The sequence below is a fragment of the Dama dama genome, chromosome 4 (genome assembly GCF_033118175.1).
Source record: "Dama dama isolate Ldn47 chromosome 4, ASM3311817v1, whole genome shotgun sequence".
Taxonomy (NCBI): Eukaryota; Metazoa; Chordata; class Mammalia; order Artiodactyla; family Cervidae; genus Dama; species Dama dama.
This window is the reverse complement of record NC_083684.1, coordinates 17,082,384-17,095,965: the sequence shown is the minus strand read 5'-3', so window position 1 is coordinate 17,095,965 and position 13,582 is coordinate 17,082,384. Positions and strand designations below refer to the sequence as shown.

The 13,582-nt window shown below is 45.2% G+C and overlaps 1 protein-coding gene across 1 annotated transcript in view; it reads right to left on the bottom strand.

The window, feature by feature from the left end:
- The window catches only part of CRISPLD2 (cysteine rich secretory protein LCCL domain containing 2), a 65,718-nt gene that overhangs the window by 17,385 nt on the left and 34,751 nt on the right, over positions 1-13,582 (bottom strand). Inside the window, exons 9-13 of the mRNA XM_061138313.1 lie at positions 12,315-12,381; positions 11,697-11,827; positions 9,680-9,723; positions 6,311-6,383; positions 3,158-3,233 (exon numbers count right to left, since the gene is read on the bottom strand). Coding sequence (XP_060994296.1) covers positions 3,158-3,233; positions 6,311-6,383; positions 9,680-9,723; positions 11,697-11,827; positions 12,315-12,381 — 391 coding nt within the window. The remainder of the gene's footprint in view (positions 1-3,157; positions 3,234-6,310; positions 6,384-9,679; positions 9,724-11,696; positions 11,828-12,314; positions 12,382-13,582) is intronic.

The following is a 13,582-nucleotide window of genomic DNA, read 5'->3' as shown; positions in this document are numbered from 1 at the left end:
ACTATCAACAGAGATCTGGTCTCAGCACCCCCCCCACCACTGGTTGGCTGTGTGGCCTTGAATGACCTATTTTAACCCTCAGAGGCTCTATCTTCTCAACATAAAGCAGGGATCATCCTAGGTAATCTTTCTGAGCAGTTATCACTACAGGCCAAGTTCTGAGTGTTTCAAGTGATTGATACAGTAACTCCCAGTAACCTACACAGTATTATCATCTTCATCATTATTATTATGGTCATCATCATCACCACCACTATTATTCCCTCTTAACAGGGGTTTAAAGACTTGCCCCAAATCACTGGGCTGGCAAACAGCAGAGCCAGGACTGCTGCTCAGAGCTGGCAAGCTGCACACTACTTCACAGGGGTCAATAAGACCCCGAGAGGGGCTAGCGAGGCAATTAGGTAAAGATCAAAGGCTAAATGCAGGCCTGCACACAGTAAGTGCTAAACAGATGTCAGTTAACAAAACAAACACCACCATAATCATTGCTCTCACCATCACCATTACTGAAAATTCCCACAGGACTGTCATCTCCAACCCAGGGGTCCTTGAAGTGCCGTCTCAGACCAGCAGCATCAGCACCACCAGGGAACTTGCTAGAAATGCAGATTCCCTGGCTCTGCCCCAGACCCCCTGAGTCTGAAACGCGGTGGGGGTGGGACCCGGAACTCTGTCTGAACAAGCCCTCTGGGGATTCTGGTGCAGGCTCGAGTGTGAGAACTCAAGGAGCCACAGAGAGATGGGACAGATAAGAAAACTGAGGCTCAGAGCAGGGCAAGGCCTGTCCACCATCCCAGGACTGTTAAGTGTCACAGCTGGGGCTGGTGTTTTTTGCATCTTTTGACCCAGACGTGGTTCACGGGCTACACCCTGGTGCTCCTCCTGCCTGCAGCTCACCACAAAGTGCGGGGTCTGCCAAGTAACGCACGCTGGGGGAGGCACTATTGGGCCCTTCGAAGGCCTGGAGACAACGCTCCCAAAATAAATCTCTTAGCTAAACAGACATTTTCCAGGGGCATCATCATTTCCCAGAATACAGAGTGACCTAGAAACCGAGGCCAGAAAAGAGCCTCTGAAACGGAGGTAGTTTTCTCTTTCTTTTTCCCTTCCTTCCTTTTCTTTTTTTTTAAATTTTCTCAAGAGATGTTTAGGCATTAACAACTGCAGTATTTTTATCTACTTATTCTTTTAACAAACATTAATCGAACAATTATTACATACCAAGCCCTGTCATGGGCACCAGGACAGTGTTGTCAAAAGTTCAAAATCCTAGTGAGTAACTTAGTTAGAGACTGAATACAGGTTTTCACAAACAGGCCTGTTCACACCTGTGCATCCAGAAGTGCAGCAACATTCATGCAGGCAGAACAGACCCAGAGGCAAGACACGCCCTTGTCATCTGCATCTGCATCTCGTCATCTGCATCTGCATCTCGTCATCTGCATCTCGCCTTCCCCACTGCCAGCGGCATCATCTATGGCAGGTTATTCTGAGCCTCCCTGTCTGTCTTTGTAAGATGGGAGTAACAATACCTAGTGATGATGTTTTTAAGAACCTAAAACAAAGTAAAATGTAGCCTCATATTATTACTAAAATTTCATCAAGTTCTCCTTGCATTTCTAAACTTTTTTTTTTCTTTTGCTTTATATGTTTAGCTGCTACACTGTTTGGAGCATATGGACTTGATTTTCACATCTACATAAATTGTACCTTTTGTGCCATTGCATAATGAATTGTCTCGTCCCATTCAGTATGTTTAAATTCCACTTTATCAGATAGCAATATTGCCACTCCTGCTTTATCTATTTGTCTTTTTGTACTGTACTAGAATCATCTTCCTTGTCCTTTGATATTTAAAGCACTTGAAAATCAAAGACTCTGTCTTTCAGTTGCAGGTTTTGGCTTAAATATTTGGTATAACAATTGATTCACATTGTTTTATTCCTTCATTAAACTTTTAGAGCTCCATTTTGGCTAAACACCTTTTAAGGAGAAAAAATAAAAAGGCTCATTTAAAGAGGAGAGGAAAAAAAGATGAGGGGTGGGGGAAGGCCAGTCATGAAGGTTGCTTTGACTTCACAGAACTCAGCGAGCTCACATTACAGGAGTCCAGAATAAATGAAGACGGATGGAGGCAAAGGCGGGCATGGTGATAGTGGATGCAGGAGAACCATAGAAATGAAGATGAGGAAAAGCTGGGTAAAAACATTAGCTGGGATTGAGTGAAGCTGATCTACTCATGGACCTTCAGATCTAGAGGATCCCCTGAATTAGAAAACCCCAGCCCTGGCTCATTCTACAGAGAGGTGAATGGCTTGGTCAGGAAGACCACACAGCCTGTTGGGCAGAGCTGTGACCGTATTCACATCTCCTGGGTCACCATGTCCCTAAACCCTGGACCACGGGAGGAAGAAACCTTGTTCTGTAGGAGCCATATCTGCAAACTCTTATCTGTAGGATGGATAAACGACAAGGGCCTACTGTGGAGCACAGAGAACCGTATTCACCATCCTGTGACAAACCAGAATGGAAAAGTGTATGAAAAAGAACATGTATGTATAACTGAGTCACTTTTCTGTACAGTAGAAATTAACACAACTCTGTAAATCAACTATACTTCAAAAAATTTAAAAAACAACCAGGCTAAAGTTTCCTTGCTAAAGTTAGGATGGAAAAATGGAATATAATAAGAGTGGTTATTAACAAGTAGTACATTGGCAGTAGTTTGTATTTTCTTCTATGTGCTTTTAGTTCAGTGTATGTACACAGCCAAAAAGAAATGCAATGAGTGGAGAAGACCAACAGCTATACAAGCATCAGGAGAGCCAGAAAGGTTATTAAGTATCTGGGGGAAGGCAGTATGTGATGCATGGCAGCCTTCACATGAGAAGAGCTTGTCAGTGAGGGAGCAGGATTCAGTTCACCAAACTCTGAAGATGTCTGGGCAAGAGGAGGTACACCCATGTCTGTGTTCATTAGCACACATTGGTGGAAGCACAAATACTTCTGAAAATGTAGAAACTAGAGCACTGGTAGCAGAAATGAATGGTATAAATTTATCTAGAGGCACAGGAATGAGATTTTAAGTTTCTGACGTCCAGACCCTGGAACGTGGTTTCTGTGGGGCAGTCACCAATAAGTCCAGAATACTCACATCGGCATAGATGTTGCTTCCAAACACGGGAGCCCAATAGGATGGCTCGTCTTTGCAGTGCGCTGGACAGCGAACTCTGGAAAACAAGAAGCGTTTAGGGAATGGTTATCATCAGCAGAAAACAAAACTTCTTGAGAAAAGCAGCTGGCCCTCTTTATTTGCTCATCAAGATTTAATACTTAGATGAAAGGCAATTATTACCACAGTCTACTCTTTAAGAAAAAATACATATATACCTCTTTCACCCTAGCAGTGATAAAAGATATTTTTCCTTTTCTTAAAAGTACATGTAGAATTTTATTGACACATACACACTACTATATATAAAATAGACCTACTGTAAGATCCTACTCTATATTACCATATAGCACAAGGAACTATACTCAATATTCTGTAATGACTATAAAGAAAAAGAACCTACAAGAGTGGATATAGATGGAAAGATTGAGGGCAGGAGGAGAAGGGGGTGACAGAGGATGAGGTGGGTGGATGGCATCACCGACTCAATGGACATGGGTTTGAGCAAACTCCAGAAGACGGTGAAGAACAGGGAAGCTTGGCATGCTGCAGTCCATGGAGTCACGGAGAATCGAACATAACTGAACAACAACAGATGCATATATAACTGATTCACTTTGTTGTACACCTGAAACTAACACGACGTTGTAAATCAACTGTACTGCAATAAAAAATTTTTTAAAGAAAAAGCTCTTCATATTAAAAGACATGCAGAAACAACGAGGTGAAATGAAACAAAAATCTCACAGAGGTGAGTATGGAATTGGAAGGGGTTGTACCTCCCATTCTTGGGTGTTGGCTGGTTCACACTGTGGGTACTTTATAGAGATTATAATCAATAGATTTTTTTTTTAAGGCCACTTCCCTGTTGTGGAGGAGGAAAGGGTGGGGGCGCTCACCTCTGTGAATCACAGAATATTCCAGGGAGGGAACACTGATAACCTGGGGCAGGAAGGGTTTGCTCACTGCTGTGTCAGTCACCACATCCCTGCCACAGGGGATGAGGAGAGTGCCTCAAACTGGAGCCTCTCAAACCAAGAAAGTACAAGCTTGACTTAAGAAAAGGTCTTTTGTCTTCATCTGGAACAGGCACACGTGGGCTGGAGCCCAGGGACCAAGAAACCAAAAAGGCGGCCGGAAGCCCTCTGGCCCAGAGACAGGCAGGATGCTGAAGAGGAAGAGAGCCAGGCAGAGCGACAAGGAAGTGGAAAGGGTCCTTTGGGGTGAAGGAGCAGGATGGGCAGAGAGAACAAGGATGTGTCTGAGATTTAAACAGAAAAAAAAAAAGAGAATTGGGGTAAGAATGTTCTTTCCTGCTTCTAGAATGAGAGGTCAGAAATATTTTGGATACTTGTAGCATGTCAAGTTTTTCTTTTTGTTTGTACTTTCTTAAATTACTTCCTTCTGCTTCTCTTTAACATGTGGGATGTTTTCCCTTGAACATTCAAGGCGGGTCAGCGTGGTGGTGGAGGTGGCAGTGGGCAGTGAGAAAGTCCCAAGGGGAACGTGAGTAGCCAAGGGGAGGAGTCCGGGGCCCAGTCCAGTCCCCTCTCCCTCATCAGCACCCTCCCGGGGTTCCTCCTGCTCATCCTTGTGGGTCTCCGTCTGTTAGGTTTTGGGGGGCCACTGCTCCCAGCATGCAAGATCTTGGTTCTCCAACAAGGGATCAAACCTGTGCTCCTTGCCATGGAAGAAGGAGTCCTAACCACTGGACCGCCAGCAAAGTCCCTCACCTGTTGGTTGTAAGGTCAGTCTTTCCCTTGGAGAACCCACAGGCATCCAGGCCCCGGAGAAGGGCTCAGGGGATACTACATCCCACAACTTCTGAGACGGTCTAATAGGTACTTCAGAGGCACCTCTTCTTTAGTTATGACACACCATCTTCCAAAAACCAGCCGAGTAAGGTTTAGGCAGATGCGTGTAAAACTCACTCCTCAGACAAACTGCAGTACATCCACAGAGTGGAACACCACTTGGCAACGTGAAAGAAGAAACGAATCACCCACTGGCTCTAGGACAGATGAACTGCAAAGCATTGTGCGGAGTGAAAGAAGCCAGACACACAAGTCTCTGCTGTGACGGCTCCATGTACGTGAGAGTCCAGAAAAGGCATGACTACAGGGACAGGAGCGGATCAGGGGCCAGCAGGGATACAGGAGAGACCGGAGGGAGGGGAACGGACCACAAGGGAACCTGCTGGGTGATGAAAACGTCCTCTATCGGGACTGTGGTATACACTGGTCAAAACACACCCAACTATATACTTATTACTGGTGGATTTCACTGTGTATAAGTTTTACCTCCAAAAAGCTGGATTTTAACAAGCTGGTTCTAAAGTGATCCACAGAAAACATCACAGATCAAATACAAGAATCAAAGAGCAGATTCCACGGGGACCAGTGTGACCCAGCTTCCAGAGTTCTCAGCTTATCTAAGGGTTCAAGAATGACAGGCCCTGAGGTCTGTCTTGGGGCCTGGGAAGAGCTTGGTGGCAAATGAAGTCAAACACTCTCTTCTGCTTCCCTGGTGGCTCAGACGGTAATGAATCCGCCTGCAAAGCGGGAGACCTGGATTTGATCCCTGGGTTGGGAAGAATCTCCTGGAGGAGGACACGGCAACCCACTCCAGTACTCTTGCCTAGAGAATCCCATGGACACAAGAGCCTGGCGGGCTACAGTCTATGGGCTCACAAAGAGTCAGATAGCGCTGAGCAACTAAGCAGACACTCTCTCCTGCTAGTGGAGGCAACAGTGAGCGGGGCAAAATCATCTTCTCAGTTAAGTTCCTCACGGCAGGCCCCAGGCGCTTGGCTACACAAGGGGTTCACGGAGAAGCTTCTAAAGATGCGATACCCTCCTGGGCCACCCTTGGAGATGGGGATTCGTCCTTTTAATGCCCCTGTAGCAAGTCCAGTGTGCAGCCAGGGCTGAGAATGAGCAGTCTCAGGAAGTTGGGTGGGTCCTTGACTCAGACCACAAAGCAAATGACTTCCTGTGTGGACACATGCCAGGGCCACGTCTAGAACTCAGCCATGCGTGGCTGCATGCGGTGACCACCCCACCCACCCCACAAACCAGCCTGGCCCTTTTTCTCTCAGCCCCCATGTTTGCAAGTCCAGATGCCAGGGAGCCTTACCTTGGGCAGTGTGTCCCCGGCTTCTCATATGGGCAGAGCTGGGCCACAGTGGTGTAGCAGTCCAGGTCTTGCACTGTGAACGGGAACAACGGGTCAGAGGTGGGCCTGAGCCTCAGGCTTCCGGACTATGAAAGGGGCTGCGGGACAATGGGCCCTGGGGGCTACTTGGGCCCCTGAACTCAGATAAGAGCTGGGATGAGAACCCAGCTGGTACCAGGCCCCAGTGCTCCCGACTCCTCCCCCAGTCCACTCAAGGGATGAGACAAACCCCACAGCCCAAATGTCTACAGGTCAAAGGTCATCACCCTTACCAGTTTCTCTGTGGGGCCAGCATTGTGCTTTTCCACTTTGAAGTCTTTACCTCTACCTTATCATGCTGGATCCTCATGGAAGGTATTGTTCTAATTATGTAGATGGGGAAACTGAGGTCCAAAAGAGCTAAGAGACCCCCCTGAGGCTGCACAGGACACGCTGAAGGTCTGGTTTTTGACTTCCAGCCTCAGCTCATTGCTCAAGCCCTTCCCGAGGGGTGGGTGACTCCTTCAAGGTCAAATGCTGTGTCTAAGGAAGCACTTCTAATACTGAATACCTGCGGTCTCTAACAGCCTATCCTTGTTTAGTCCAGGCCTCAGCAAACTGTTTCTTAAAGAGTCAGAGTAAATATCTCCAGCTCCCTATGGTCGTGTTATAACCACTCTACTCTGCTGTTGTAGCAGAAACCAGCCATCAGTTCAGGTCAGTTCAGTTCAGTTGCTCGTCATGTCCGACTCTTTGCGACCCCATGAACTGCAGTTCGCCAGGCCTCCCTGTCCATCACCAACTCCCTTAGTTTACTCAAACTCATGTCCATTGAGTCGGTGATGTCATCCTCTGTTGTCCCCTTCTCCTCCCACCTTCAGTCTTTCCCAGCATCAGGGTCTTTCCAGTGAGTCAGTTCTTCGCAAAATGTGACCAAAGTATTGGAGTTTAAGCTTCAGCATCAGTCCTTCCAATGAACATTCAGGACTGATTTCCTTTAGGATGGACTGGTTGGATCTCCTTGTAGTCCAAGGGACTACAAGGCTCAAGAGTCTTCTCCAACACCACAGGTCAAAAGCATCAATTCTTCGGTGCTCAGCTTTGTTTATAGTCCAGCTCTCACATTTATACACGACTACTGGAAAAACCATAGCTTTGACTAGATGTACCTTTGTTGGCAAAGTAATGTCTCTGCTATTTAATATGCTGTCTAGGTTGGACATAACTTTTCTTCCAAGGAGTAAGCATCTTTTAATTTCATGGCTGCAGTCACCATCTGCAGTGATTTTGGAGCCCCCCAAAATAAAGTCTGCCACTGTTTCCATTGTTTGCCCATCTATCTGCCATGAAGTGATGGGACCAGATGCCATGATCTTAGTTTCCTGAATGTTGAGCTTTAAGCCAACTTTTTCACTCTCCTCTTTCACTTTCATCAAGAGGCTCTTTAGTTCTTCTTCACTTTCTGCCGTAAGGGTGGTGTCATCTGCATATCTGAGGTTATTGATATTTCTCCCAGCAATTTTGATTCCAGCTTGTGCTTTATCCAGTACAGCATTTCTTATGATGTACTCTGCATATAAGTTAAATAAGCAGGGTGACAATATACAGCCTTGACGTACTCCCTTTTCTATTTGGAACCAGTCTGTTCCATGTCCAGTTCTAACTGTTGCTTCCTGACCTGCATACAGATTTCTTAAGAGGCAGGTCAGGTGATCTGGTATTCCCATCTCTTTCAGAATTTTCCACAGTTTGTGGTGATCCACACAGTCAACGGCTTTGGCATAGTCAATAAAGCAGAAATAGATGTTTTTCTGGAACTCTCTTGCTTTTTCGATAATCCAACAGATGTTGGCAATTTGATCTCTGGTTCCTCTGCCTTTTCTATAACCAGCTTGAACATCTGGAAGTTCACGGTTCACATACTGTTGAAAAACCATTCTTAGGCAACACAGAAATGAATGGGCACAGCTCCGTGCCAATAGAACTTTATTTACAAAACAGATGGCAGGCAGGATTTGGCCTTGAAGGTTGTAGTTTGCCCACCTCTAGCAGAGCCTATCATTTAGATGGGCAGGGGTCTATGCAGAGGTCCAACAAGGGTCTGTTATACAATGGGATGCTGGGGAGACCATTAAAATTAGGTTCAGAAGTCCACTTAAAGGTATAGAAGTATATTCTTGGTATATTATTATTTGAAAAGAAAATCAGGCTACCAATTTCAATTTTTAAAAACATATCAATGTACATATTACCAATGTATATACTCAATGCAGAGGGAAAATAAACTCTATAGAAATCCACCAAAATGCTCAGAGTAGTTATCTCTGAGTGGTCGAATTTAGGTCTTCTTTTTTCTTTTTTCCCTACTGATTCTCCATATTTTTAAATTATCCGGAATAAATAGGTATTAATTTTGTAATACGGTAAAATGTTGCTACATGTTTCTATAAAGACATCTAACCCGGTAGTCAGGTATCCAGGAGGAGAAGGGGAGGAGAGAGCATGAAATGACTGGATGGCGTCACCAACTCAGTGGATATGCATTTGAGTAAACTCCAGGAGATGGTGGAGGCCAGGGAGGCCTAGCATGCTGCAGTCCATGGGGTCACAAAGAGTCGGACACGACTAAGCGAATGAACAACAACATGTCTGGTATCCAGGGCAAGTAACAAGCATGGCTTTCCCAAAGGAAGAACGGCTGGGTGCGAAGTTTCCCAGGGTGGAGAGGCAATGTTTGTAGTGTGCCTATGCCCCCCTGCCTGCCTGAGACCCTCCAGCCAAGTGCCCGGTCTAGGCAACTACAAACCCAACCCTGATTCTGATTACAGCCTGCTCTCCCACGGTCACATGCTGCCCTGCCAAAGAACAAGCCACAGGTCATGTACCTAGCCGGACGAGGTACGGCAAACATAGGCCATGTCCTTCCCCAGGTTTCACCCCCTCCTCTGTGGCAGACATGACTAACCTCTCCAGCTTTGTTTTCTGCTGAGCACAGAACTGGACCTCAGAATCCTTCTCAACACAATGTTCCAGGTAGCCACTACCACTCGGTAGCAACCAACACTGCCTACACAGCCTGTTGGCTACTCTAGACTCAGGCAATAGTCTTTCTGTGACATTCAGCGGGGAACTTGGGCATGTGTTTCAGCCTTAGCCATCCAGGGCCAATGCCAAGTTCAGATGTGTTTAGAAACTAGCTAAAGAATCCTCAGGAACCTCTTCAATACTGTGGCAATGCTGAGAAAAGCAGTATCAACAGGTATGATAACCATTAAATCAGTAAGTAAGGCGAACAAAATTCCAGGGTAACCTGTGGATTGTGGTCATATAAGAGAAGACGGTCCACCTTACCTTTTACTTTTGACACCGTGAATGAGCTGGAAGCCTTGTATTTGCTATAAAAGGAAACATTAGGTGAATGCAAAACAGAGCTGCTTCTAAACATGCACCCCTGTTACTTTACTAAGTTCATTTCAGCCTCGATGTCATATCTTCCTACTTGCTTCCCATCACCCCGAAAGCCCTTAGGATGCTCCCGAGCAAGGTCTAGACTGAGAACATTCTAGAACAGGGCTCATTAACCTTCTTTGTGCCAAGGATCCCTCTAGAGGCCTGGTAAAGCCTTTGGACGCCTCCTCAGAACAATGCTTTTTAAATGCATATGATACATTTAAAAGATTAAAAGGAAGTCATGTATTATTAATATCATTATCAAAGTATGAAAACAAATTTGTGTTAGCCTAATGGCTGTGCATCTTCATTAATGCATTAAAACCAGAATCAAGAGGCAGGTTTTCTAACTTCTGTCATTGAGGGACCATGATGGGCAGAGAATGTTTCAAGATGTCTCCAGCAAGTGGACTTCGAGCAGTGCTAGCTAGATGTGGGGCTAAATATCCATAAAGGAAGACAATACTACATTTCAATTAGAGGTCACTGAAACTAAAGCTTTCATCTGCCTCGCGTTCACAGACTCCCTGAATTCTAAGACGCAAAGAGCCTCACTCTAGATGCAAAGCTGGCCACTGGCAGGGACCAGAAGGGGCTTCAGGACAGGCATCCTGGGCAATACAGGCCCGAACCCTCAGCCAAGCCCACAGTTCCACCGGGGCTGAGGTTGAGCTCCATCAAGGCTGGTGTAGAGGTCACCCAACCGATCTCTCTGAATATTTTCTTGGTTTTCATTTAAACTTCCTTGCTCTTTTTTGTTTTGTTTTGTTTACATAACCCCCAAATCCCCAGCTAAGACAGAACAAGGAATATTGCAACACTGCCTGAAGATGAAGAACCAGGCCTTTCCAAGCAGAATGACTCACGTAGTTTCTGAAATGTTCTGAGTGGCCTCACAGTTTAGAACAGACACGGACATACCACCTTGTAACAACCACAGAAGCGTCTGCTGAGCTCCTTCCTGCTGCAGACCCTGGGGTGGGCGCTGATAGGGGTCCCTGACACACCGCCCTGTGGTGGGTGTCAGCCAGGTGTCAGCCTCAGGTCCTACCATGGCCCCCATTCAAATATCAGGGCACTGCCAGCCAGAAGGGACGAAGAAGCCAGCCCAGGTCACAGACAGAGCAGGCAGAGCTGGGTCCGTTTGACCCCAGGGCCTGCAGTGGGTTCCACCTGCTCCTGGTCACATTATGCCTCGATGCCATGGACAGACCAAGACATGGCCTCCTGCTGGTCTTCATGCCCCCTCCATCCCCCAGAGTCAGGATGGCAAGGATGGTCTGCCTTGTGATTCATCCACATACCTTACGTGAAAAGCATCTTGCAAACACAAGTAGGTATATTTAAAAAATGAAAAGCTTCATTCTCGGGGGTAGGGGGGTATGTAGGGAATGCCAGTGAAGAATTAGCCTGCAAACTCAAAGATACCATCAGTTATTACTGAGGTGTCTGAAAAGTTCTCAGTGACAAGGAAGGGAGAAAAAGGAGGATTCAGAACTCACGTCAGACTGCAAGACTGTATGCTTTTGAAGGTTGTGTACCTAGACTATCTCGAGCAAGTGGGAAAGAAGGGGTCAATATTTCCTTATTTGTTTTTCTATATCTTAATGGCTATATGTACATTTCATAATTAAGAGTAGTATTAACTTTCAAATATGGAATAAACTTTCCTAAAAGCTACAAAAACAAGCAAACAAAAAACTCAAAACAAACAAAAAACTCAATACATTAAACATACACACAGAAACCCAGTGGAATAAAATATGCTAAACGGCCTGTAGGGGTGATTTCTGAGTTCTAGCATTGTCATCTTTATTGTTTCCTGCTTCGTTATACAGTCCAGAACTTCCCAAAGTTTCAACAATACTCTCATAATCAGAACAGAAGTCTTCAGGAGCCCTGATCACAGAATATTTACCTCAGAGACTGCACGCCGTTTCTCTCTGACTTGACAAAAAAGGGGACCTTCCCATTCCTGGTGACGTCCACCAAGCCTCCCCTGTCGTCCAGGATTCCGTAGTGAATGGCGGCCCGGCAGATGCTGGACGCCTGCAGGGCGGGGCCGGAATGTAAGTACATCTGAATTCACCTTTGTCAGCGATCATTTCCAGGAACACCCAAGATGTTTGTCCTCAACCCACAAAAAGCCAAAAAGCCGGGCCAAGGCTCACCCCATTGCTGACTCCGACCTCGCTCTATAACACGTCTTTGTTTCTGGGGTTGCTTATCTTTAAGAACTCATCTGCGTTGCTTTACAAACTAAGAACAGTGACAAACAGCCCTTTCTCCCCCTCCAGTGGAGCATATTATCGCTGGGGCTAACATAGAGACTGGTCGGCTCAGGGGTCAGCCCCCATTCCCGAAAGTGGCTTCACAAATCTGTGACCCCAGAAATAGGCATGGATCAGCTCTGCAAAGACAGGGGTTTGACTACTGAGCAGAAAGAAAATCTGTTCACCTGAAAACCAGCCACCTGCTTTTAACACAGAGACAGGAGTCCACGCCAGCCATTTAAAGAAGCTCTGGCCATACTTACGCTTTCATAAAAGAGAGTCCCAAAGATCTTTGCTCCACTGTGCAGGCAGCCTGCTGGGCACTGGTACCTGATGGGGAAGAAAGAAGATGATTTTCATAAGTTGAACAAAATACATTGATAAAACCTTGCCATGAATTTATTGTTTTTATTCCCCTTCAACAGCTATCATTACATATAGAAAAGTGTTGGTGATCTAGCATACACTGTTTGGGAGGAAGCCACAATTTACCGAGGCTGAAGTGTATAGACACATGGCCACAATTACAGATTCAACTTGGCCTCTTTAAAGACCATTTTCATGTGCTTCAGATTCAAGTCACATGGATGTTTCTATGAACAGATGGACAAAAGCCTTGTCCAGAAGAAAGATGAGCAGCATCAAAGGCAGCAAAGAAGTCCTCAGATACCAATCATCAAAGATGTGCAGACTAAAAGTTCCAGGTGTCAAACTACAAGGGTGTTTTAATAGAATAAAATTCAATGATGGCGATCATGCTCACAAAAAAATATCGATTAACCTTTCCAGAAAGCCTTAATGATTCATGTCCCTTAAACCATAAACAAAATGAAGAAAAACAACCTACAAACTGGGAGAAAACATTTGCAAATGAAGTGACCCACAAGCTATTAATTTCCAAAGTATATAAATTCATACAGCTTAATATAAAAAAAAAGAACAAATAATCCAATCAGAAAGCCCCCCAAATGAGCAGAAGATCTAAATAGACATTTCTCCAAAAAAGACAGCCAGATGGCCAACAGGGACATAAAAAGATCCTCAATGTTGCTAATAGAAAAATGCACATTAAAACCACAATGAGGTACCACCCATCACTAAAAAGTTTACAAATAACAAATGCTGGAGAGGTGTGGAGAAAAGGGAAGCCTCCTACACTCTTGGTGGGAATGCAAGTTGGTGCAGCCAATGTGGAGAACAGGATGGAGGTTCCCTAAAAACAGAACTACCAAGTGATCCAGCAATCCCAGTCCTGGGCATATATCCCAAAAAGATGAAAAATTCTAACTCAAAAAGATACATGTACCCCAGTGGTCATGCCAGCAATATTCACAATATTCACATGGAAGTAACCAAAGGTCCATCAACAGATAGATGGATAAAAATGATGGTACATATATACCATGGAATATTACTCAGTCATAAAAATAAAATAATTCCATTTGCAGCAACATGGATGGATTACCATTCTAAGTGAAGTCAGAGAAAGACAAATATATGATATCACTTACGTGTGGAATCTAAAAAAAGA